The sequence below is a fragment of the Macrotis lagotis genome, chromosome X (assembly GCF_037893015.1).
Source record: "Macrotis lagotis isolate mMagLag1 chromosome X, bilby.v1.9.chrom.fasta, whole genome shotgun sequence".
NCBI classification, from domain to species: Eukaryota; Metazoa; Chordata; class Mammalia; order Peramelemorphia; family Peramelidae; genus Macrotis; species Macrotis lagotis.
Window position 1 is genome coordinate 288,040,615 of NC_133666.1, and position 27,859 is coordinate 288,068,473.

The 27,859-nt window shown below is 36.8% G+C and overlaps 1 protein-coding gene across 2 annotated transcripts; it reads right to left on the reverse strand.

The window, feature by feature from the left end:
* Positions 1–708: 708 nt before the first annotated feature.
* IL7R (interleukin 7 receptor) lies at positions 709–27,748 on the reverse strand. Of its 2 annotated transcripts, none has more exons than XM_074208270.1 (8): positions 27,319–27,748; positions 22,321–22,456; positions 15,778–15,935; positions 12,987–13,144; positions 10,373–10,541; positions 7,238–7,331; positions 5,429–5,504; positions 709–4,880 (listed from the first exon to the last, which is right to left on the reverse strand). In XM_074208270.1, the coding sequence occupies exons 1-8, from the start codon at positions 27,398–27,400 to the stop codon at positions 4,407–4,409; spliced, it is 1,347 nt and encodes a 448-aa protein (XP_074064371.1). In that variant the 5' UTR covers positions 27,401–27,748; the 3' UTR covers positions 709–4,406. The 2 variants fall into 2 exon arrangements, with proteins under 2 accessions (XP_074064371.1, XP_074064369.1); XM_074208268.1 differs by having other exon boundaries at positions 22,321–22,459; positions 27,319–27,746.
* Between the last annotated feature and the right edge of the window lie 111 nt (positions 27,749–27,859).

Consider the following 27,859-nt stretch of genomic DNA (forward strand, 5'->3'; position numbering starts at 1 on the left):
ATGTGAGAAGGCGAATTGATATAGAGAAAAAACCCAGTACTTAACTCACTAAGCAAGGAAGGAGAGTGCCCTAATTTGGCAGACAAAAGCTACCAGAATCTTAATTGAGGGATAAATATGATTGAATGAACCTCAAAGGAGGGAAACAAAGAGTTTCAACTCCCTCACCATGACCAGTGAGCTGGGGATATGTGGGAAAGTGCAACCAGTACTAGTAAGGTACAACCAGCTAGTATTAGGAGAGAGTCAGTTTTCAGAGCGCATATGAAAATGGAATAGGTGAGAAAGGAAAAAGTTAAGATAAAAGCAAGTTTCTGGCTTATGGACTTGTCATTTTAGAGAGTACAGGTGATGGGTTGATTTGGAGGGCGATGTTGTAGGAAGGGAGTAGGGAAGAGGGCATGGAACTTAGTGGTGGACCAGAAGCAGGACATCTTGAAGTTCAGAATGACAGATCAGGAATGTGGGATGGGATGAGAGTATAAATACTCAGGAATATATTGTTATATTATGACTGGAGAAATTTCACTGAGGGAGAGATAATCAAACTCCTCAGAATTCTCTCATGATGCTCAGTCTTGTGAGAGATGCTGCTGCTGCTGCTGCTGGGTTCTTTAAGATCCACTCCACAATAGGGAAGAGCAGAGAATGGAGCATTACAGTCTGAAGAGGAGGCAGGAATCAGCAATTTGAAGTGGATCTGGTCTAGGAAAGGTATTCAGAGCATTGCAGAAGGTCTTGAGATGACAAGAAGGGGAAGAAGGTGGGAGAGCAGAGGCCTGAGGTCTGGATGGGGCTGATATGGGACACTTTGGGAAGCTCAGGAGGGAGGAAATTACAGGTAGTGGGGCTGAATTGGGGCTGACACAGGGGCAAAACAAAGGTTCTAGGTATGTAGGCTGAATGTTATATTCCCAAGAAGTTTCAGGAGCAAAGGCAGAAACTACATGCAGGTGGAACTTCACTGGGGGGAATCAGCATTTGTAGGGCAATCCCAGAGGAAAAGACAGGATAGATGTATATATCTTTGCATTAAAAAAAATATATGGTCTATCAATGTTCCCATACTCAAAACTTTATCAGCTTAGCAAGACTTGTTCTTCTGTGACATTCTTTACATTGCCATTTTGTATTCAGCTAACATAGGCTACAATAACTCAGATTTGTGTCTTAATGAGATAAGTAGCACTAGCCAATATTTTGTGTTATCATTAGTAACTAGTGAAGCTAATATTCAGGAGTGCTATTTAACAACTTATTTACTTAGAAAAATAAAAGTGCCCAGCCATAGCCTAGAATTTTTTCCATGCTCAAGAGAAGCATTCAGATGATATAGTCAGAGCTCAGATATTACCTCTCCCTTTTGATAAGAACTCAAATTTTTGGACACATACATATGGTAAAAAAAAGAGTATATGTTAGCCTGAAAACCCAAGCTTATAAGGGGTAATAGTTTTCAGGATCCTAGGCCAGTGATAGAGAATGGTTATAGTAATAGTCTATTCCAAGGAGGTCTTAATTACTGATGCTAATAGAGAACACATAAAGTAACAATTTAATTTTATATCATTTAATTAAATAAACCATAGTAACATATATTGGTTGTTTATTTGGATACTTAGCAGCTCTGCAAAATGTATATACATATGGAAAACATGAGTCCAAGCCATGACCTTTGAAGTAGTGAACTATAAGGCTTTTTTTTAAAACCAATAACTGTTTGTAAATCCACTGGGTTTATAACAGTTTTATTTGATATGTAATAATTTCAAAACCTTTCTTTGGACTATCATTCATCACCAAATGATTAGCTCCAAGTCATTCTGTCCCTTGTCATATTGGTACAGGAAACTTCCAATCTTATGTAATATCAAGTTCATGTCCATTCATCCATGGAAGAAGATCCCCACATGGAAACCAAACAGGAACAATGGACAAGGGATCAGGCAGCGAAAAATCAGTAATAATTCATTCCTTTCCCACCAAAAACAAACTAAGTTAAGGCTCATTCCCTTCTTTCTTATAAAGCTTAACCATGACCAATATCAGTCCGATGCTTTGTAAATCTCTTTACTAGTCATGCTCAGTGCAGATCCATCTGGTTAGAGAAGTGACTGTTCAAATGTGTTCTGAAGACTTCCTTCTTTTTAAAAGTCTGTTAAAGCTTGGTGAGACACTTGGCTTCAACAGGGAAAGAGACTCTTTATGTTTAAATGCTGTATAGTGCAAGTCGGAGTATGCATCAAGCATTAGCAGCAAGTATACATGTAATGATCATATTTTTTATAATAAATGTGGTTTTTTTCTTTATTTTTTCTTCCATCCCCTCTCTTTTCTTTCCATAGAAGCCTAGACCCACTCATCTCAAACCTGGGTCCTCTTTAGGCAGCCTGGTGACTCATGAAGGACTCACCATATTGGTTACAGACAGGACAGAATCCAGTTGGCTTTTTTACTGTAACTCAGAACTCCCAATCTCAAGGATCTACCTTTCCAGCAGTAAGAACTACAGGCATATGTCCACTCTCAAATGTGTTTATTTTCACTTGAGCTCAACATTTTCAATGATAATATATTCTATGAAATAATAGAATTATGAAATGTTAGAGAGAGAGAGAGGATAGCTTAGAAGTTTTTTGGTGCAGTGTTCAGCCCAGAAAATAGTGCATTTCTTCTCGGCTCCAATGCATTACTTATATAAAAGAAACCCTTATTCCTGGGGTCTTGGACTGACTCTACTATCAATTTGTGGGATTTTGACAATATTACTTATCTTCTTTGTGTCTTGTTTTTTGCACCTCTCAAATGGGAATAATAATACCAATCTCATAGAATTGTTAAGACCAACTGAAATAATAGATTGTTGTACAAAGCAAGACAGCAATGTAAAATAGTAATATCATCTTCATGACACTAAACTAGCTAGGGGAGAGGATGCCCTAGATCTATGATACAATATTAATTCCCTAGTTCCACCTCTCCTTTTTAAACCTCTCTGCTTTATATTAAAGGATGGTCCTAAGAGGAGAGAGACAAGGGATAGCAGCAAATGGAGATCTGCAATAGCTAGCTGCTCTAATCTCAGTCCTTGAGAATAGGACTAATTCCTATATCTGTGATATTCCTTCTATGCTTGTAACTTGTTTCATATGCTTTAATTTTGACTAACCTAAGAGGAAACAAGAGGTAAAAGCAAACATGTTTCTAAGGTGTCCTCAAATTGTGAGTCCCAATGAAATCCAATGAATATATCCCTAACATGGCCAGAATTTATAAACTATCAATAAATATAGCATGCTCCTTGAAGCATTTGTTCATTTCCTAATTTTGTGGAAGGTCAGAATAATTTGTGGATAAACGCAGACTGATGACTCACTAATGCTGACATGTAGGTTTATCTCCTCTGTGTACTGAAATGTTCTAACATCCAGGCTTAGCAATGAGATTTCTTCCAAGAACCATTAATAGCTAAAATGGTAGTGATTTGATAATGGGAGGTTAAAGTGAACTCCATACTCTTGGTAATTCAGAAATCATTATTTTTCTACCATTAATCTATTTCAAGTTGAGGACTATTATAGGAAAATAGAAAAGATTTTGTTTTGTCCCCTCAAACTGTAGAGAAGTGGGTGAAAAATTTGACCCAGATGATTGTTAAGGAACCTTTCAGAGCTACAATTTGGTGACTCTGTGTTTCAATCTCCAAAGACATTTGTATTTTTCTATCTTTGGACTCTACAGACAGGATTCTTGAGAACCAGAAAAAAACCTGTTTCTCTCCTTTATTAGGACTAGAGTATATTCTCCGGCTATAGAATGTCTGGTTTGAGTGTGGACTCCACTGTCAGAAGCTATCTGTGGTTAAATGGTAAACTGCCAAATTGTGTGTTCAGAGTAGTTGGGAGAAAAGTCAGAATGGTACAATCTCTTTGACAGTCTCCATTTCTATGCCAACTTTGCCAGCTTCTGATTATGAGAGGTATTCTTGGTTTATATTTGTGGGCCTCATCCATCATTTGTCTCTCATTTTCTTCATTCCTTCCTTCTTCTTTTCCTTCCTTCCCATCTTCCATTTCATGCTCCCCTCTCCCTTTCCTCTTTTTTTCTTCCTCTTCCATTTTTAAAGAATTGAATAGCTTGATAATGTGGTTTTGAAACCAATAACAATCATAGTAAAGACCTTCTAGTCTTGTTAGAAGGAAACATTACTTAATGATGGAATGGTCAATGAGGTGTTCCAAATTTGGTATACATAGAAGCATTACAAATAGAAAAGTTATTTTTTCTTTCTTTTTATCTTGTCTTATTATCAAAGACTAGATTCATATTGGAAAATAGGATCTCAAAACAACTCCCTTTGTTGTCTTTGTTGACCATGAAGCTCCAAATCAAGAATCTTTTGAGACTCACTTGTTTTGATAGAAGCTGGACATAGTGACATAAGCTTCTTCTTGATTTAATCTCAGGTTTGTATTGATGGATTGTCCTTGGGCAGCTGGATTAGGAGCCAAGACTCCTAGTCTGAGTGGAAAAGGGAATGGTAAGGTACTGTTTCTGGAGTCAGAGCTAAGGAGTAGACCCCCACAGAAATGAGCTTCATTTTTGCAATTCTCCAGATGATTAGGTGACTTTGAGGTCATGACCCTTGAAAGATCACATGTATTGAAGTTACCACACAGACAAGTTGGGGCTGAGTTTCCTCCATAAACTACTGGTGGAATAATGCTAGTCTCAGATGGCCAGTCAGGGCTGAGTCCAATCTTCTCTGTGGGGAGTGGAACTTGCAAAAAACCTTCCACCTCTTCTTTAGCTTGAATTCCATCCACTTTATGAATTGGATAGTCCAGGAAACTTTCTGGATTGAAACTGCTGTTCAAATTCTGGAAATGAAAAGAAGTAATAGGTTCAGACATTGAACTAGAATATGCTAACTAAGAGGTCCTGAAAGTCATTCTTTCTGAAAGTGGATCAGGATCTATTTTCTCTCTATATAAGAAATGCCCCTCAGCAAATGATAAGGTATAGTGTTTTTAGGATGCAAGCCTTCAGAAAGTTATAAACTCTGGACAGTGATTTTTTTTGTTCCCTTTTCCAAACTAACTCTCTGGGAAGCCCAGTGTTCCCCTGGTCTCTCTCTCTCTCTCTCTCTGATAGTGAGGTCTTTGGAGGTGCTATAGCTCTTTTAGGTCCTGTATTTATTCATGCTATGGTCATGCTCTAGAGGCCTGAGAAATCCAGGGATAAGAGAATGAGACTAGCATCTTATGATCTTCCCCCAAAACTTGTTGGTAGCATCTTTCCAGTCGTTAGGGAGTGGTCAGAAAAGGGCCAAGACCTCATACTCTTCTTCCCATTACCCTATAATCCTTCCCTTGGGATGCTCTGTTCTACCTGTCCAATGTCCTAAAAATTTCAGAAAGATTCTAACCTTTTGTGGTTTCTTACACAGCTGTTCCAGAGTTGTCTTGTGGTCCGGGAGGTTGGGCCATAAAATAGGTTTAATTCTGGAATAACAAAATGTTTGTATTAAAGATGCAGTAGATGCAATATGGTGTAGCAGCTGTATTTCCTATTGAATCAAAATTCATAAGAGGTATAGTGGATAGATAGCCAGTTTTGGAATCAGATCTGAAACATCAATAGACCATAGTAAACTACCTAATAATAATAATAATAATAATAATAATAATAATAACAACTAATATTTATCTAGTGTTAAGGTTTACATAGTGTTTTACAAATATATCCTTTTATCTTCACAATAACTTTGGGAGGTAAGAGTTATTGATCCCACATTTCAGATGAGGAAACTGAGACAACCAGAAGTAAAGTGATTTTTCCAGGGTCACACAACAAATAAATGTTTCAAGTTGTATTTAAACTCAGATCTTCTTGACTCTAAGATTAGAGCTCTCTTCACTGTATCACAAAATTACCTCCGAGACAACCCTCTAAGATAAAATCAGAATTGGATTCAGAATTGGAGAATTGGAAGAAGTCTCTACTTGGGATTTCCCTACATTGATAAAATTCCAGATCTGGACCAAATCAATAAAAGTAAGAGATTTGGGGTCTCCGAGATTTGTGGAATTAGGTACAAGTCTTCATTTCCTTTGGCCTCAGTTTTATCTTCAGAAAAATAATGATTTTGATGATATACTCTACAGGCTCCACTCTTTTCTCCAACATGGTTTAGAAACCTCTGAACCTTGTTGGACTTGACCTCTCACCCTGGAAGTGTGCTCCAACCCTGCAGGCTTCTCCTCCCAGACCCTCCACCTAAAGACAATTGTCCAGACCAGCCATACCATCATTTCTCTTCAGGACCCACTTAATTTCTCTACCACAATCCCTCAGAGCTATTTCTTCCTCTATCTTTTTCTGCCTTTTCATCTTCTTCTTATATATCTTCCCCCATTAGTATATAAGCTTCATGAAAGTTGGAGCTGTCTTTGTGCTTGTATTTATATTTCCAGAACTTAGCAAAATGTCTGGCAGATAATAAATGCTTACTAAATGAAGACTAACTGACCAAATGATCTCAATTTTATCATCCTATGGTGGTGCCAAATTCACTAGGGCTGAATTTGCAGAAAGGAAACAGTAAACTGACCATTGCAAAAGGGACACAGTGAAGGAGCAAAGATCAACAACATGATATTTTTCATGCAGACAGGGAATCCAAATGACCCATATAATTGGGATCACCCAGAAATAATTGTTAAGGAGATAACATTAAGTATTCATTTTTCTTAGATTCATCCTATGCTTTATTTACTATTTTTGACTTCCTAAGAAATGACTGAGGAGAGACAGGCTACTTTGATTGAAAATTTGCTGGATTTGGAGTTAGAAGTTTAAATCTACCTCCGTGACTTTCTTATCCTATTTGACCTCTTGATTTCCTTCTTTGTAAAAAGGAGAAACTCCAGGGTGCTTTATAGTTCTTGATTCATTAACCAGAAAAATATCACTGGACTTGAGAATAAATAGAAACAGTTGGCTTTTCTTTCTCTCTTTTTCTTTCTTTCTTTTTGACTTTTGCAAGACAGTGGGGTTAAGTGATTTGCCCAAGGTCACCCAGTTAAGTAAGTATTAAGTGTGTGAGGTCAGATTTGAACTCAGGTCCTCCTGACTCCAGGGCCGGTGCTCTATCCACTGTGCCACTTAGCTGCCCTGACTTCTCAATTGCTACGATGCCCTAATTCAATCTCTCTGAAAGAGCAAAAGATATCACCTCTTTTCCCATGCCAAACAAATTGCAAACACCAGGATCCCAAAGAAGAAGCTCAGAATGATGATGATGACGAGCATGACAAAATTCAGCTTCTCTAGAAAGCAAGAAAAAGGTTATTATTTTATCTGTATCTGTCTCTGTATCCAGAATACTGAAGGTGAAACAGAAAAAAATTTGCCAGATAGACAGAGACAGAGTCACAGAGATACAGAGACAGATAGGGACAGACACAGAGACACAATGTAAATATGGCCAATGTGGGAATATTTTGTTATGCAAGCCTAACCTTGTTTTTCATTCTTAAAAATTCACCTGGGCAGCTAGATGGCACAGTGGATAGAGCACCGGCCCTGGAGTCAGGAGAACTTGAGTTCAAATCTGACCTCAGATACTTAATAATCACCTATGTGACCTTGGGCAAGTCACTTAACCCCATTGCCTTTCAAAAGCAAAAATTCATCCAATAGAGGAATAGAGAGAGGGACAGTAATAAAAGAAAAAAGTCAAGTATAGTTGAATGTGACTTTGAGAAGTAGCATAACAGTGTCTTCATAGATACCATGTTTTGGAAACTGCACTAAAAAATAAGTATATCCAAGACATTATCATCACTACCACTATTACTATCTTTTTCATTATCATCATCATTAATATCACCAACATCATCAAAATTATCATCATCATCAACATCATATCATCATCATTATTATCATTATTATAATTATCACCAACATTGCTATCACCATAATGATCATTATCATCACCTCAATATTATCAGCATTGTCATCATCACAATAATAATCATCCTAATTATGATGATGAAGATTAATATTATAATTATGCTATAAATATTGATTATGTTATATTATTTTATGTTTAGGATGGATTTGCAGATTAATGAATTATAATATATTTCTTTAAACAAACATGTTAAACTATGTACCCATAGTCCCAAGATAAAATGATTTTCTGAATTTTGTGGGGAGCTATTGCTTCACCAAATAGCATTAAATTTCAGTGATGAAATTACTATAACTTGCAATATCGAATAAGATCAATCATGAAAGACATTTCCCATCTTACCCCCAATATGTAATAAGCAAAGAAACTTCCCAGGGGTGAGGACAATCTGTGGGCTGATTATAAAAAAATTCAGAAAGTCTGAGCAATCCATTCTAATTCAATAAGTATTTTTAAGTACCTCCTACATACGAGGCACTATTCTAGCCACTGGGGATACAAAGACAATATGAATCATTGTGTTTGTCCTCAAGTAGTTTACATTCTACTGGGGCGATTTGATAGGCAAAATAATTAATACTTGTTGTCACTCCCAGTAGCAAATGAGCTCCATCAGGGTAGGATTTCTTTTTCTTTTCTTTCTTTTCTTTTTCATTTTCCCTTTTTTCCCCCTTTTTGCTTTTCTTTTGCATTTCTTATGCTTATCATTTTCTAGGTACAAAGTGAGTGCTTAATAAATGCTCATTGATTGTTTGATAATTCTATCCACTGGTGATTGAGAAAGGAGAGATGGCTAATGGAGTGGAAAATCAGGAAAGGTTCCTCCTAGGAGATAGTCCATGAAATGAACCTTAAAGGCTGCTAAGGATTCTAAGAAGTTGACATGAGGAGGATTATTTAATAAAATCACTGAGATTACTGGTGAACTGAGGAAATCTAGAGAGGGCAAGTTGCTAGCATGGCAACTGGAAAGTGGGAAAAGGAAGGTCAAATCAGAGCTATTGTTAACTCCCATCATCCACAGGACAATAGAGTCAGTTACTCCTCATTTCTACCTAACACTAGGACTCTGTTCCTTTTAGGATTCTGTGAAATGGACACATGCTCCTGTTATACAACTACTAAGTGACTTTTAGAGGTTTAAAATTTTCAAGAGTTGGCTAACTTTGGTCTGCAGGCTTTATTTTTTTTTTTGATGTTTTCTTTAGATTTTAGCTACTTCTACTAGAGAAGTTATAAGAAAAAACAGATTAATATATATAGCACCTGGAAAATGGAATGCCCAGGACAGGGGAGGTCATTTGTCTCTTTCCTCCTCTTCTTTTTCTTCCTACTGCAATTCAATGTTCTTTCCATCTATCTATCCATCCATATCTCTCTCTCTCTCTCTCTCTCTCTCTCTCTCTCTCTCTCTCTCTCTCTCTCCCTCTCTCATCTTTCTATATCATCACTCACTATATATCTATCATTTTTCTATATCACCTATCAATTCTAACTATATCTGTATTATTTATCAATTGTTTCTCTATATCTATATATCATCTCTCTATTTATTGCTTCTAACTAACATTCTGTCTGTAAATTCTAGCCAGCATTTATATAGTTTTACAGGTTATCTTATTTTATTCTTATAACAGTCTTATGAGGTAGGTGCTATTATTCTCATTTTACAGATGAGGAAGCTGAGGCAGGTTAAATGACTTGTCCAGGGTTCACACAACTAATAAATGTCTGGAGCAGGATTTGAACTTTATTACTACAAGTCCAGTGCTCTAACCCACTATGCCATCTGGGTCTCTCAACCGATATATGATTATTGAGTATCTATGTAAGGTGCTGTGAGTGTACATAGTAGATGCTACATAACTTCTAGCTATTATTAAAATAGTAGTTAGATAACATAGTGAACAGAGCACAGGACTTAAAGCCAGGAAGACCTAAGTTCAAATATGACCTCAGACAAACTAACTGTATGACCCCTGGGCAAGTTTAACTTCTGTTTGCCTTGGTTTCCTTAACTATAAAATGAGTCTGTTAATAACACCGCCTCCTAGAGCCAGGCACATAGCAGATTCTTAACAAATGCTTCCTTCTTCCCTCTTCTGCCTTTCATTTGTTTCTCTCTCCCTCCTTTCCTTCCTTTTTACCCTCCCTCTTTTTCCTCTCCTGTCCCTTTCCCTTCTTCTCTTCCCCTTTTTCTTCCCTCTTTATCTCTTTCCTTCCTTCCTTCCTTCCTCCCTCCCTCCCTCCCTCCCTCCCTCCCTTCCTTCCTTCCTTCCTTCCTTCCTTCCTTCCTTCCTTCCTTCCTTCCTTCCTTCCTTCCTTCCTTCTTTCCTTCCTTTCCTTCCAAAAGATAGGCTACAGATAGACACATAGAACACAGTCATCGCATACCTGCTTTGGGTCTCAATGGTGTCCTGAAATAGACAGTGGAGCTCCAATCACTCCAGGACCCTTTAAAATATTTTCCACTGGGAAGTGATCGTATTTTAACCTCATATGTTGAATTTGGTTGTAGTTTTCTCTCCAGAAGTGTTACACGATTATAGGGTGAGCTTAAATGCTAAAGAGTAAAGGATATAATTTTTATTACTCGTGTTCATGATGAAGAAATAGGAGGTTACAATCAACTTTAACAAAGTATTAGAAGTCAAATTTAATTCAGTCAAGTTGTAATCTTATGTATTTATCATTTGAAGATCAACTTCTTAGGAGGTCTCTAACTTTTAGCAAGTCATACTGGTCAGGTGGAGCAAACTCCTCACATCACATTATATAGTTGTTCATCTACTCTATTCATATTTAGCTTTGGCCAGGTGAAAAGGAAAAGTGGATATCCATTTTATCCATCACATCACTTACTGTCTGTACTAAAGAAGAGAAGGCTGAGGAAAATGGAAGATAGTCAAAGTTAGGTTATTACATATATAAACATAAAGGAACCTCTCCCCAGAAAACCATGGACCTGGCTGCTGTTGATGGTGAGGATGCAAAACTGATAGAGGGATGATCTTGGCTTGGAAGGGAGAAGCAATATCATTTTTTCCAGAATAAAGATACCTGAGAGGTATTAAGTCATAGCCCGAGAGGCTATGACTTAGTGGAAATATTCAGGGACTATTTCTTGTTTTTTTGTAGTGATAGGGTTTGCCTTGCTTATTGTTTGAGTGGATACAATTTCTATTATGTACTGTATTTCTCTAATCTTTCTCTAAAATAATTGTGCAATGAAGAATCTCAAAAGTCATTTCTCAAGAGAAGGCCTGGGGCTGGGAGTTGGGGATGGGTCAATTCTGGGAAAGGGAGGGCAGGGGAAAAGTGGTCATTATTGACTGTGCCCAGGACATATCTACTACTGATGCTCAAAATTAGTTATATTGAAGTCCAGAATCAGGTATGTGGTGGTAGGGCCAGCAGAGAACACAAGTAAAAATTTTAAGATATTGAAATATATTCTGAACTAAAATGCCAAACAAAAGGAACATTTCTTGATAAAACAAAAAGGTGGTATTTATATGGAATGAAGTAATACATTTTGAAGAATGAGAAAATGGAGGCAGGAGAGTCTCTACTTGATTCAGAAATAGGTAAGTCAGGGTTAAGCAGTTAGAGTTATGGAAGTTTAGTTTGAAGTGGATGATCTATGAGGGGAAGTGAATATTAGATAAAGGAAGGTATAGATAGACAAGCCTGAAACGCAAGAGGAGAATTTTTTTGGAGGCTAGAGACAGAAGTGGCTTTCTCCTGCAAGACTCAAGGGACAAAGATCAGGAAGGGACCAGGAAAAAGAGAATTGATTTGGGGGTGGGGTGGGGGAAAATATAAGAATATGGACATAAATCTTTCCTAAAGTTGAGAGCTGTAGAGAATGGAAGGGCTAAGACACTGACAGCTTTGCTAAAACCAGTTTATTAATTAGAGATCTAAAAGTGGCACAATATTTAGTCTGTGGTAGCAGAGTCTCTAATTTTTGGACAAAAACTAAAGAGAAGAACAATCAGGAAGGAGAGAATGAACTGGGTTTATAATATGAGATTTGGCTAGGAGGAGCCACTTTGAGCCACAGACCTTTGTAACTTCATTAACTTCGTTAATGAACCCTTTGAGTTCAATTGAAAGCAATTCCCTGCAAACCCAGAAATATTTATTTTCCCCCTGTAATTATAGAATAATGGAAGCCTTTTGAAAGGGAGATAAGTTATTTTCAGGGAGCAGGAGCAGGAGATCTGTTTGTTTCTCTGTCGTACTTAAAAGAATCTTTCAACTCCTCAGGTTGGAGGAGAAAGATGGTATCAGTTACAGACTAGAGGGAGAGCTAGGTAGTTTGAGATTGGAATTAGGAAGATATTTTCATGGGTTCAAATCTCCCCCCAGACACTTAGTTCAATGGAATGGGCAGTTCCTTTAACCTTATTTGCCTCAGTTTCTTTATCTGTTAAAATGAGCTGGAGAAGGCAATGAATCACTACAGTATCTTTGTCAAGAAAACCCCAAATGGGGTCACGAAGAGTCCAAAATGACTAAAAACAACAGAGGGAGAGGTGCTGGTTGATTTTTTCTGTGCTACTAAACCTCACCAGTGGATCCTGATCATGGGAAAGTCTCATTCAACATTTACCTTGTTTAAAGGAAGTCATAACCATAACTGTATATCCTAAAGCCATACAATAGAAGAGAACTTAAATTTGAGAGAAAGCCATAGGCCAACTTCTCTCCGCTTGGTATCAGAGACTCCTCCATAGTGTGTTGAAAACCTTCCTTTGTCTCTATAGATAAGAGAAGGAAACAGTAGACATTTGTTTTTAATTTTTGCAAGGCAATAGCTAAACAGTAGACTTTTATGTTAAGAACTGACCTGGCCCTGATATCTACCATGTAGTAATTCTGTCTATTTGTTGTGCTGAGGTTAAAGTACAGCAAGGAGAGGAGGAAAAATAGGAGATCTTTCATGTTTGCCACACATCTTGGATATTTAGAAGTCTTTCAAAAATGCTGTTCATCCACTTACCATCCAATTGCTTTCACTCTTTTCTTGGTGATAGGCTATATCATGCATTAACTCTTTTAAATATTCATTCCATAATTGGGTTGTATTGAATTTTAGCTCAAAATCATTTGCTTCCTTGCGGTAGGTGATATTTATGTCAAAAGGAGCTTGAGGCTTCACTAGAAATGATAACCAAAAAAAGTCAGTACATGGGGAGCTAGGAAGAATACACAAAAAAGGCAGTTCCTTTCTCTAGAGCTCCTCTTTCTCTGAACCCCACTAGATTTCTTGGCCTATTTTAATCCCTGCCTATCTCTCAGGGTTACTGTGAGGATCAAATGAGATCATATTTGTAAATTGTTTAATGACTTTTACCTGGCACATATTTGATATACAATTTGATATACATGCCCCCTTCCTACCTTCCCCTACCTGGTCTCAAAGGGACAGCAAACCATCTCAGTTTCAATAATGGGGCAGCTGGAATCAGGTTCTTCAATACTGATGCACTCTCAATGCCCATGTTTGCATGGCATAGGAAGCAGAGTGGTGTGGTGTGGATGTCTGACCTAGAGTTCTTGTTCTGTTGCTATTGCTGTGGGACCCTGGCTCAGTCACTTATAGCTACCATGTTTCATGCCCTCCAAGAGCTATAGCTAGGGCAGAAGTGCCAAATCTTAGACCCTGGGCTTTGTTCTTAGAGGATACCAAAAGCAGTTGCAATCTTCAAAAAGGAAAACAACAATAACAGTGCTTAACATCTTGTTAGCATGAAGAGTTAGTTTAAAATAGGAAGCCATCGGAGACCTCACATTTTTCCTCCCAGAAAAGTGAAATAACATATATGGAATGATCTGTTTTCTTTTTTCCGTCCTATTCTTCCATAAACTACAGACCATGGACTGGGGACAGTATCTTAGCTTGAGGTCAGCTTCTATGCTACTCACTCAGTCAAGATTTGGACTGCACCAGATTGCATGTCTTTATTCTAAGGCCAGCTATTCCCAGGTACTAAACTTCCTTCTTAGGTCCCTGACTCCTCATCTGAATATGATATTTCAAATCATTTGGATAAATAACTTAGTGACCAAATGAGAAGCTGCTATGTTTGAATCAATGGGGATATAATGATGAAAAAAGATTGGTTTCTGTTTCCAAGGAACTTATATATGAAACCAAATATCACTCCCCCCAAGGGGAAGGTAATACCTGAACTGAGTCTGAAAGAGAGGGAAGGGTAGAGATGGGTGATGGGCATCCATCAAGATCATAAAAGAGTCACACAAAGTGTCAGTAGGATAGAAAGCATCTCTAAGAGTCTTCCAAGCCTGGTAGCTGAGCAGGAGAGATCAGGGTTTCTGAAGACCTTTTGCAGGGTTCCCTCTTCTGCTTCAGCCCAGAGGTTGCCCACTCACTCTACTCAAAGGTGTGGTTGCTGTTGGGTGGGTGACCTGTTTACAGGACTGATCTCAAACAGAGATAGGATCTAGGGAAGGTTTGGCATCTGACCAAGCCTAGAGGTAGATAGAAAAGCAATTAAGCACAAACTTATCTTCTATAATGACTGAGTTTACTTCTCTCCAGCTTTGAAGGTTCATTAGAATCAGTTCTGCTGTGATTGTGTGAGGAAAGCTATTATATCATATGCAAATAACTACCACAGTTTTTGAAACAATTGATCTCTACTAAAACACTACTCATATGACAAATTAATAGTAATCAGAAAAGAAAAGCAAGGAGTGAGATGCAGACAAAAACAAAAAAGAGTAAGTTATAGTCTTTTCTCCTGATTTCATTGCTAGTAGCCCCTCCATTTTTCAATCCAAATTCTCCTTTTCCTTCAAGACCCAATTGAAGCCTGCTTTTCCCTAAAAGTCTCAGGACCTAAGTTCATCCATCAAGGGGCTTCTCCCTTCTTCTCCCCTTCCTTCCTTTTAATGACTACCCTTGCCCACAGAATCCAGTTCATTATTCTGATCTTAAACATTTCTATGAATTCAACTAAACTAAATTCAACAAATATGAATTGCTTAACTGAGTTGGGCTGCTGAGAACTCAAAAATAAAAATAGCACTGTTCTGAATCTCAAGGCATTCTACTTAGAAGGACATTTTATACACCCCCCCACAGACATATAGACATACACGCACACAGACATACACACATCACACACACACACACACACACACACACACACACACTCACTAATATAAAGATGCAGTGATCCAAACTGTCCAAGAATATTTAAGGAGGAGAGATCATTCTCAGCTGAGGGGACTAGGGAAGAATTTCAGGGAGAAGTTTTTTTTTCTTAGTGGAAAGTTAGCTCTTTGAAGGCAGGGATTTTTAGATTTTAGATTTTTCTTTTTCCAGGGTCTAGTACAGGCTTAGTATATGTTGACAAATGCCTGGTGAATTGTATCACAAAATAGTTAGTGAACAAGGCAGATATTTAAATAGTTTCCCTGACTCCAGAGCCACCTTTCTTTCCATTAGGCCAAATTAAAGCATGAATTAAATGTAATTTATTATTATTTGGCTTTGTCAACACACAGATTAAATCAATAATCAACTAGTTATATAATTATATATATATATGTATATATATATATACATATATATATATATATATGATCAACCTCTATCATCACCTTCTCAGGGCTTCATCAAAAATCTGAACTCTTGATGTAAATTACTTTCACAATTAGTGAGTTTAGGCACATTTTAAAGGGATTCTTCATCATGACAGAGAATATTTCCAGAAATTTAACCAGTTACAGTCTTGCCCCTTCCCCACTGTGAAAGAGCTTACCTATTTTAGTTATCGTCAGTGCTTTGCAATTCAAGTTTTTTTCCCCAAGCATCACACACATAGTAGAAGACTTAATAAGTGAAAAAGATCTTGATTTCATAAAATAATCCGTTTCCCTTTTTGTCATCATCTCACATTTATTGGACATAAATGCACCACTATGGAATAAGATAGAGAGCCGGTATAAACTCAAGAATTCATTACAACAATAATGATCAGTAGAGCTATGGCACCTTCCACTCTGCCAGGATCTAGCTATTCGAAAACTAAAGGAGAGGTTGTATTCTCCTCGTCTACTCCATAGGTTTGAATATAAACCCAGACAAATAATTGTGACAGGCAATTCTGGCCAGGGCAAACCAAGGGCAGGTCTGGTGCCCACAAATGACTACTAATTCCTTTTTAAATGTAATGTGATCACTCTCCATAGAATGTTAGGCTTTTTTGGCAATAAAATATTTTATTCATGATTTTTAATATGACTTTTTTGATGAAAACCTCCACCCTTACAGAAACATCTTTTATAAAGAAAATAATTAAATACAACCAAGTGACACAGTGATTGCCTAGCAATCTATTCTTGTTGTTTTTTTGTTTTTTTTAGGTTTTTGCAAGGCAAATGGGGTTAAGAGGCTTGTCCAAGGCCACACAGCTAGGTAATTATTAAATGTCTGAGACCGGATTTGAACCCAGGTGCTCCTGACTCCAGGGACGGTGCTTTATCCAGTGTGCCACCTAGCCGCCCCCTAGCAATCTATTCTTTACCAATAGTTCCCCACCCACACCAAGAGGAAGAAAGGATAGCATTATTATCATATTATGATGATGATGATGATGATGATGATGATGATGATGATGATGATGTTTTTGCAAGGCAATGGGGTTAAGTGGCTTTCCCAAGGCCACACAGCTAGGTAATTATTAAGTGTCTGAGGCTGCATTTGAACTCAGGTCCTCCTAACTCCAGTGCTTGTGCTCTATCTACTGCACCACCTGGCTGTCAAGCTAGCATTATTTTTATTTTTATTTATTTTTTTGTTAAGGTTTTTTATTTTTTGCAAGGCAATGGGGTTAAATGTCTTCCCCAAGGCCACACAGCTAGGTAATTATTAAGTGTCTAAGGCTGAATTTGAACTCAGGTACTCCTGACTCCAGGGCCGGTGCTCTATCCACTGTGCCATCCAGCTGGCCTTAGCATTATTATTATTATTATTTTATTTTATTTTTTAGGTTTTTGCAAGGCAAATGGGGTTAAGTGGCTTGCCCAAGGCCACACAGCTAAGTAATTATTAAGTATTTGAGACCGGATTTGAACCCAGGTACTCCTGACTCCAGGGCCGGTGCTTTATCCAGTGTGCCACCTAGCTGCCCCTCCTTAACATTATTTTTAAAGGAAAATGATACTCCCTTAGATTAGAAATAAAGAAAGGGGTGGAACAAAGTGAGGATTACATCAGGGATACTCTCTCTCTTTTACAAAAAAAAGTGTTTATTTTCAATAGTTAGATTTAGGTTTGGGGTGTGACAAAGATTTTACATATATTCTTTTTCCTCATATTCTTTGTATAATCAAGTTGGAATATTATTCATTGCTTCCTGGATCTTCTGAAGAGGGAAATATCTGCCTACCTATAAGGTAGATGAAGTCTGGGAATTAATTCTGAGGTGAACTTGACACATTCATATACAAAATCTCCCACTATCAAATCATTGCAGTACATGCTTACAAATAATTAAATGTTCTTATTTGTAGGGAAATATTTAAAATTATCCTAATGCAAATTAAAAAAAACACTATATATATATAGTTGAGCAATATAATTTATGCAAATCAAGGAAATAATGATAAAATCCTATGTAATTTCAAGGTAAAAATTGCTAAGTATGTTGATTTTTATGATTCTCTGTCTTGGGGCTCTGAAAGACCAAGCATGGGCATATTCACATATAATTATCCTAACAAAGGTCTTTTTGAAATACTGTTTTCACACCCACTTTAAAATTATGGGTTCCCGTTTTTCATTCCTCATCAATCCCCTTATCCTGGCATGATAACTTTTTAGGAATTTGAGTATTTAATTTACACTTCTTTTGCTAAGTCTACCATCCAAATGATTCACACATAGTATTCTTTTGACATGGCGCCTGACTGTGAATTGGAAGAGTAATTTGGAGAGGGAAAAATTGTCTTCTCCCTGTTCTGGAAGGAGTGTCTGGAGACAGGATGGGGAATTTGAGTTCAGCTCTTCCTGGGCTGCTGAAGAGGAAGGAGCAGGGCAATCTTACTCTGAAGGAAGCTAAAACAGTATCAAACCTCATCAACATTGAGGAGGGAGGAGCAGTGGGAGAAAGGAGCATGAGATGCCTAATGCCTTCTTCAATGTAGAAGGGCAAATGGTATGGCATGATCAATGTGGTAAACTTCTTCCTGGACAAGAATCCAGGCCAGTGTGAATGTTATTCATTCATCCTTTTATGTTTTATATCCAGATAAAATTTACTGAAACTTCTGGAATCTTTCACAGTATGTCACCCTATTCACATTTCCATGAAACTCTGTCTAGGTTCAACCAAATATAGTCCACCCTGATATTCTTCATGATTTTTTTCATCATCTCAGGCTTCTGGAAAGAAAGATTTTTAACTTTTTATAGGATAAGCTTTTTTCCCTGTTTGGAAATGATCTCACATTTGATAATGTTGTTCCTATAGAACTAGATGCTCTTCCCCACTTCTCCTACATTTCATTTGCAGTCATGTCTTCATAGAACCTATCAAGGACCTTTGGAGTTATACTTATAATATTTTTAGTCCAAAGGGATTAACTTGGATCAGGGTTATTTTTATCTCTTTAATTCATTTGAATGTTAACCTAGTTTAATAAAGTAAGAATATTTGCAGTGTAATAAATTTGAAGCTTATGTTGTATTGGAAGAGAGCAGCTGCACACTTCCCTTTGAGTGGATTCTTTATGTGATTCTTTTATCCACCAATGTAGGATCACACCCTAACACAACTCATCCAGTTCTCCTAGAGATGGTACCAACTAGAGATGGCACCAAGTGGAGTCATCCTCTTCTTTCTGCACCACAGGTCACTCAGAGCCCATCTTAACCTTTCTGCCGATGCTTCCGTTAATTTTTCTCCTCCTGAACAGGCACTGACCTCATGTCCAACCCCACTCCTTCTGAAGGGACTGCAGAATTCTTCCCTGATTCTGACTTGTAGGCTTACTCATTCCATGCTTCCCAATGGTGGTCAGCTAGTCTCTTCAAGTTTCCTGCCATGCCCCCTCCTCACCCCATAGGATGAAATTCTCTTGCCTCCTAAAGGATCCTGGGCTTTGTCATCAGTTCTGCTGCTGCTGTGCCCCCATGAGCTATGTCTTTCCATCTGCCCTGCAGCTGAACCCTCCCCTTTGTGTTGTCTTTAAAATGTCATTTCCTTGATAGCAGGAATTATCTAATTTTTCTATCTCTATACAAACATTTAGCACAATGTTTGGAAGCTAGTACTTGATAAATACTTTTTTCATATATTCCTTCATTGTACCCCCAAAAACAGATAGTATAGAAATACTGGAAACATGATATGGAATTAAATGTAAATATTTGACAAAGCAAGTCACTGAAATGCAAGTAGAGTGAATGTTGATCACATGTGCCCATAACTAGTGCTGAAAGTCATCAGTTGGAAAGTTAAAAAAAAAGTCAGTAGAGTCAAACCACTACTTAACATGCACCATACCAAGAAATTTTTTCACAAATTTTCTTGAAAATGAATTTGCATTTTTGCAATGAATTACTATTACACTGTATGTTGTGTTCTAAATTAGAATGTAACACATCCGCTCTCCTTTATATTAATACTGTATTCTTGGAAGCATGTGTAAGAAGCTGATTAAACATTCACACAAGAGTCACTTAATTTGCTTGAATGTGTTCTACATCTCCAGTATGGACTGATGTACTACTACTACTACTAATAACTCACTTTATATTCATACTGAATTTTGGTTTTACATTCTAAATAACCCTATAAGACAGATGTATTATGAAAGATGAAAAGAAGACAAACAGATGAAGACCTCGAGAAGAAGAGCTATTGATTTAGGTAGAATTAAATGAGTGTGGAGGTAAGATGTGAAACAAAGGAAGCTTTAGAATAGTGGGTAGAGAACTGGCCCTGGAACCATGAAGACCTTGGTTCAAGTTCCCTTCATACATATCTTAAATATATGATCCTGGGGGAGTCACTTAACCTGCCAATAATTGCAGAGATGATAATTTTCCTTGGAAGAGAAAGCCTTTTAACTATGAATTTCCTTTGTTCAATGAAATCATAGACCCAGTTATATCACTGATCCTTTTTGAAAATGAACAACAATAACAGATATAATTAAAAAAGTGAGTGCAACAGAAAGTTGGGACTGCCTATATCATAGATTGCATTGTAGTTGATTGAGTAGTTCTAAGGCATTGGATTTCATGTCACTTCTTTGGACTTGTTTCAGAGCTAAAAGTTAAGACCTTCTACACTTCTGAAGTAGAGAATGGTCTTCTTTGAAGTAAAACCTCAGATAAGCATTATATTGTAGGTACATATATATTTATATATAATATATACATAAATAAAATTTATTTATAATATATGATATAACATATACCTGTATATAAATATATAGCTTACATATTAATGACACTCAAAAATACTTTGATAAAGCAAGTTGTCTTCCTACTGAACTAAGAGTAGCTCCCATCTATACTATCTCATATCATCTTCACAACAACTTTGTTGAGATGAGAATAAATCATTTCTTCAGGCCAGCAAACTGAGGCTGAAAAAGGTGAAGAGACATTTTAAGGTCACATACCTAGGAAGTGTCAGAGCAGACTTCAGGTCTTTGAATTTGTGTTCTTTATGCTTTACCTCAAGCTAAATGGGACATTGTTTTGGTTCCCTTTACTGTTTTTCTTAAAGTATTAACAAGAAATATGATCCCAATTCTACCTTTGATTGTATATAAATTCAATTTAATTAAGCAGATACTGATTAAGCACCTACTATGATCAAGATGCTGTATTAGGAACACAATCACTGAAGCCCTCAGTGGATGAAAAGCAATATGGCAAAAGAGCATCTAGAGAATCTTAATTGTTTTTTCTTTTCTGAATTTGTTTTGGTATGGTTTTCCCTTAATTCATTTCAGCTTGGATTTGTGATTGAGCTTCTTTAATTTGGACTTGCAAAATTATGGAGATTCCATTTTTCATCTCTGTTGCTCATTCTACATTTGGGGTTGATAGAGAGGAACTGAAGGGGGTAATTGCTTGAGGATATGAAGGATTTTATAAAAATTTCCTAAAGTTGATCAAGATATTTCAATATTTTGTGAAAAAAAAACAGGCAAAGAGTTCCCTTCCACTTATGGCCACGTATATAGTAGAAATCTAGGGCTTCATTCATAACTGGGCCATCTAGATATACAGCAAGGATGGGATAGTGCTAGTTTGCCATTATTATAGGAGTTATACAGCTGGCTAAGTTAGAAAAACAGACTAGATGCAACCTGTGGCACAAATAGAGCACTAGACTTGGACTCAGGAAGATCAGAGTTCAAATCCAACCTCAGACACTTATTAGCTTTGTGGTTCTGAACAAATCATTTAACTTCTGACCCAGTTTCCTCATCTGAAATAGAGGGAATAACAATAATACCTACCGCCTAGGACTACTGTGAGGACACATTGAGATAATATTGATAAAATGCTCTGCAATCCCTTAAAACACTATCTAAATATTAATTGTTGTTTGTTAATTTTGCTATTGTTAAAAACCTAGGTTCTAGTTCTAGCTCCAGCTTCAACTAGTGTTGTGACCCTGGACACTTGTGACCTTTCACCACTCATCTGTTTGCTTTCTTTTTCTAAGAAATGATGGAATCAAGTTCGATGATTTCAAATATTCCTTCCCACTTTAACAGCATATAAGTGGATCTGTCCTCCAAGAGGTAAATCTCTGTTAAGCTAAATAGAATGTTCTCCAATTGGTGGTTATGGGAAAATTTCAGAGGGGATTGGAGCTATAATGATCTGCGTGATGGTTTGTTAACTATGGCAGCAAACTCTCTTAAATGAATATAAGAACCCATCTTTTACTTCCTTTACTTACCTTTTACACATTCCCTTTCTCATTTTTTCCCTAGTATCTAGGTTATAATATTAAGCTAAGGAGTAAATAGGAGCTACAGAGTTACCAAGGAGAGAATGTGAAGATGAACTAAGGATCTACACATTTATGACCACACAATTTACATGTGTACATGTGTGTAAGTGTGTGTGTGTGTGTGTGTGTGTGTGTGTGTATCTAGTAACAATTGTTCTAAGGGAATTGTTCTAAGGGCATTCACTAGATGGAATTAATATAAGGAATCTTTTTTCCCTCCAGAAGGAATATTATACATAGAGATGCTAATAGAGGCTTTTTAATCTCTCTTACCTCCCCTCCCCAAACAAAAACAAAAAGCCCATAATAGTTTCTTACCATAGATTGAGCTCCAAATTGGTGCTGTTGAGTGATGTGTCATTGAAAAAACAAGTCAGAGTGTGCTGTTGGCCATAGACTTGCAATTGGCTATAGCAAGTGAATTCATAGTCATCTTGTTCATCATCTCCAAAATCTTCTGGAGAGCAATACACAGATTATTAGTCAAGTGAAGGATTTTGTTAATTTGAAATGTGGGACATCCAGAAGGGAGTAGACTTTTTGTTAAGAAACTTTTCAGGGGGAACCAAAGGGTAAAGTTAGCTTTTTTAAAAAACAATAAAATAATCATAAATGAATGCCAGGAGAAAGAGGGATGAAATTAAAAAAGGTCTAATATGTGCCCAGAAATAGTTTCATGATTTAAAAGACTGTCACACTACATGCTGTCTTCTACTTATTATATCTATTTTTCTATTTGTTTATGAATAGGTCATCAATTACTTATACTTGCTATCAGTCTTAGAAAGAAGGAATTATTTTAATTATCAATGTATCAACCACCATTCATAGCACAGCATCTCATGTGTGATATTTATATAGGATCATAAAGTTAGAGATACAAGATAATTTATAGATCATCTTGTTCACCCTCCTATATTTCACAGATGAGAAATAAAATCTCAGAGATGTAAGATGACTTGCATAACAAAGAAAACAATCCAGGTGACACACTTAGCATTATGTCCAGTATAATATGTGTGTATCTTAGCTGTTTAATAAACTTTTAAAAGGTTTGTTGAGTGGATGAAAGAAGTAAAAAATAGATGTGCAATGATTAGATGTGTTTCTACATTCAGACTGAGTTCAGTTTAGGCATACAATTAGTAAGTTTCTGAGGTGGTGGTAAATCTTCCTGACTCTACTAGCAGTATGTTATGCTTATCCTCATAGATCCAGACTCTTGACTCATTGAGTTAATTTTTCTACTCACTTGCTGAGATCTTAGTTGAAGCTAAGATGAATTGACAGATTGTGATGTGACAATTTGTTTCGGGGGGCAAACTGGGATGGTGAAAATATCCTAGATTTAGAATGGGAAGACCTTGAGTCTATGTCACATGAGAATTCAGTTTAAGAAACAGGAGATTCTTAGCCTAGAAATGAGAAGACTTTGGGGAGACATGATAGCTGTCTTTAAGTATCTGAAAGGTAATTTTATTGAGAAGGGAAAAGACTTATTTTGGTTGATCCTAACATGTAGAACTTAGAGTAATAGGTGAAAGTCACAAAGAGACAAATTTAAATTTGATGCCAGGAAAAATTTCCTAATGATTAGGGTTATCCAGAAATGGAATTTGCTCTCTCATTAGGTGGTGGGTCCTTCCTCCTTGGTAGTCTTCAAGCATTGATTGAATTACCATTGGCTAGATATTTTTAAACATCTAGTGGGAGTTCCTATTTGGATATAGGTTGGATTTGATTTTAGCTGTCTTTCAAATTTAAAATTCTATTTTGGTCCCATGAAGACATAATTTCTATGTAAGACAATCTCTAGGAAACCAAGAATGATCACACTGTATAAAATTCATAGAACATTCAGCTCAGGGCCATAATTTCCATTGGAGGGCCAAGGGACATGTATCCTTCCTCTTCCTGATGCAAATTTTAAAAATAGGCATACTTAAATCTTTATTTGTCACTGCTTCTGGTTCATAAGTTTGTCACAGTTGTTTGATTCTACTTCTACTGGATGTTTGTTATGCATCTTAGAATAAGGAGATCTTTACATTTATTAACCACTATGTGAAGCAGCTTTCTCTTTTGTTTGTCTTCCTTTACTTTGTCCAAGTTTCAAAGGTACAGGTATAGGTTGACATGAACTACACTTCATGAATTTATAGAATCAATCAGCTCCCTCCTCATATTTTTCTTACCCAGATAGCAAAGATTTTCTCCCCCTCTACTCTGTCACCTCTCACTCTTTTCCTATTCTGACTCCTCCTCCCCCTTCTTTTTCTTCTACTTTTCTTCTTCCTCCTTATCTTTGATGTTGTTGTTATTATTGTTATTGTTGTTACTCTTTCTCTTCCTCCTTTCCTTATTTTTGGTCCTAGAATTTTCTTTCTCATCATTCTATCTGCTCCTTTATGGTTCTATCTTGTATTATAATTATAACATGTCTTATTAATCCACAAAGGAAGATAGGCTATGGGGGGGAGGATTGGTGTTCACAGCGTGGTTCAGACCTGCGATTTCATTGGCATGAGGGAACTTCCTCCCCTCACTAATGCAGATCAGTAACTTGCCTTTATTTTATATCTTAGACAGTTGCTTAGAGAATTGAGAGCTGACTTTAGGCATACAGTTACAATGACCATGCTTCCATAGCTCCATCAGAGACAGAACTTAAACCCAGGTCTTTCAAGAAAAGCTACCTCACTATGGATTAGATTAGGTCCTTCTAAAGGTATCAAACTCAGAGCATTTTTAAGATTGCTCTCTAATGTGCTCAGTTCTGGCATTATCAAGATATTCCAAGGAGCTTAATTTGCCCAAGTTCATTTAGCTACATTATACATAGGGTCTATCATCCTTTCATTAAAGTGCTTGTTTTTAGGAGCAAATTCTTGACTTTTATAATTTTTCATTTTGGTTCTAACATATACTAGCAATATCACAAGGACATGTTTCTCTACCTCACTGAACCTTAATTTACCCATTTATAAAATGGGGATAATGCTTGGTATTTTTATGTAAAAGGATTATTTTTGAGGAAGAAACTGTACATCTGAAATAGTTGTATAATTCTGAGTGGGTGAAAAGGACATCATCCCTGAACCATAAGTTCTCATTTTTTCTTTGCAAATAGCATCATCACAGGACAAAAGTCATATAGTTAAAATTTTTCTACAGTCTGATACATTATGAATCATTTCACAGAGATGCTTATTAGTTCATGGTAAATGCAGTCTTGTACTTTGTACAGAAAAATGAATTCTGAACATAGAAAAAACATATTAACATATATTGTGTCCTTAAATGGTCATTTTAAATGATCTTTCTTAAAATTCTGTGTCACCATCTTACTGGAATTTTCAAAATCCAAAGAGGCAGAAAAGGTTTTTGATGCTCAGAGGGTAATTTAAATAAAATCTCCAAATTTCAGACCTTGCTAAGCCCTTTGCTTCCTTCCAGGTTCAGGCCAACATTACCTCTTTTCTCAAATCTGATAGTTGTTGGTATCTACTTATCAGCTGCATGCCATAGCACAATCAATATTGTCCATGGAGTTTTCTTGGCAGAGATACTGGAGAGGCTTGCCATTTCTTTCTCCAGTCAATTAAGGCAAACAAAGGTTAAATGTCTTGCCCAAGGTCACATAGGTAGTAAGTGTCTGAGATCAAATTTGAACACAGGTCTTCCTGACTTCAGGCTCAACTCCCAGCTACTTCCTAGACAATTACTGTGCACTTATTTTGTATACATTCCATATTTATTCATTTATGTTCATGTATGTTGTAGCCTCTTTAAGGATATAAGTTTTTTTGTCTCTAGAACTTAATTTAGCTCCTGGAAGGTAACAGGGGCTAAAGAAATGTATATTAAGAACTGATTACTTTATTGACTTGTATCTGATCATACCCAAATTAAAATGTTTCAGAGGTAAGGTGACTGTCCTCTTAAGAAATACATAGTATTTTTTCTCCTTTCCACAGAAGTTAAAATATATTCTAAGTAAAACAGCATTTTTTTTCATTTGAGTCACAACTCAGTTTTAAGAAAGATCACATAAAAAGATCATTTAGGATCACACTATATGTTAATATGCTTTTTCTATGTTCAGTATTAATTTTCTGTACAAAGTACAAGACTGCATTTACTATGAACTAATAAGCATCTCTGAAATGATTCATAATGTATCAGACTGTGGAAAAATGAAAATTATATGACTTTTGTTCTGTGATGAGAAAATGTCAGTGATTTCCCTATACAGTAGTTGCATTATGTAAAATATCTTAAGCTGAGTCATTAGAGCTAGTAGGTTTGATTCTATCTCTTGGGAAATGTTTCAAACTATCAAAGTAAAAGAACTTAATTTACTGGAATGAATTGATATGAACAAGTTCTCCAAAGTCCTGCTGTTTTCTTCCTTCTTTCTACTTGTTTGCTGAAATTCTTATGGATTGGTAATATCTCTCTGTATCTATTGTTTCCCAGCATTAGGATTACCACAGCACTGACTCACCCCCTCATTCAGACTCACTAATGATGGCTTGTTAAAGAAAATTAATCTATTCAGGATCTCTGGTAAGCTGATTTCATGAAAGTGTTCAGTTTTTTCCCCTTAACTAATATCTTCTAGAGAATTTAAAATCAAGCCCTGGGCTACAGTTGAAAGAGCAATGGCCTGGGAAAGAGGAGAACTGGATTCTAGTTGTGTTGGCCCTTCTTTAGAAGCGAGAATTGTATGGTACTTCTTAGATAGGAGAATCTGAGGTCATCCAGTCCAACATTTCTGTACTTTTTTTTGTTTATTGTAGAATGGAGGGACTGAACTCTATCCCTTCATGTGTCAATATTCTATGATCTCTTCTGTTTAAAACTTCAGGGTTTTGTGGAGACTTCTCAAGTATTGTAGTTTTTGTCACCAAGTCCATATATACTTTGGGAGTTCCTTAAAGTCCTATTGAATAAAGGTGCAAATGGCATGAAGTTTTTTACTTGGGCTTAACTCTTAAAATCTATTGCTTGTGGAGGTTATAGGTCTCTATCCTTTCTTTAAAGGAAATATTATCAACTTTCAGAAGAGCTAGTTCTTTTCTTCTGGATACTTAGGAATTAAATTATAGTCAGTATGAATACCATTCTCCGATGCTCTTGATTCCCAGAATAATCTAGTCTTCAAATGTTCATCTAAATCTTTAGTCCTTATCAGAAGCACATATCCAGGTTCTTATCAATCTCCATGTGTGCCCAAGACTCTCAAAGAGCCAAACAACCCCCCAAAAGGTTTCAGAACCCCATGATCCTAAAGAAAAATTTAAAATGACTCACCATCCGGTCCGAAGCCACTTTCTCCAGAAGAAGAGTGAAGTAAAAAGAATATGATACCAATAGTTGTACTGAGAATTGTCATTTTGAGAGAGAGGAAAAAGACTGACAGAGAGAGGGAGGGAGAGAGAGAGAGAGAGAGAGAGAAAGAGAGAGAGAGAGAGAGAGAGAGAGAGAGAAGACAACCAAAATCAGTGAGAACTTGTGCCTGTGTGAGTGAGAGAATAAGTTGGGGATGCAGCTTTATAAACCAACACTAACTCTGTCTTGCTTAACCACAGCCAGGAGGAAATATATAAACATATGAGAAATGAAGGCAAGTGTCAGCAACAGGAAGCCTGAATACTTGGTGAATTGCTGTGAGTAGAGAGGACGACCAGCTTTCATTGGAAGTGGAGGCTCCTGAGTCTTTACTTGCTCCTGGGGGTTCTTTTGGTCCCCCTTTAACTTCATACTGGCTGCACACTGAGGCAGCATTTCCAAGTCAAGTACCAAGGTGACTCATCTCTTCACTAATGAGAAAATAGCCATAGCATGTGCTCCG

Bases quoted from the DNA above. Each gene is read 5' to 3' on its own strand.
- IL7R (XM_074208268.1), bottom strand. From the start codon at position 27,400: ATGACAATTCTCAGTACAACTATTGGTATCATATTCTTTTTACTTCAC. The intron at 7,332-10,372 runs GTATGCGATGAC...CTTGCTTTCTAG, and splicing joins ACCATTGAGACCCAAAGCAG to AGAAGCTGAATTTTGTCATG. The intron at 5,505-7,237 runs GTGATATCTTTT...TTGTTATTCCAG, and splicing joins TGTTTGGCATGGGAAAAGAG to AATTAAACCTATTTTATGGC.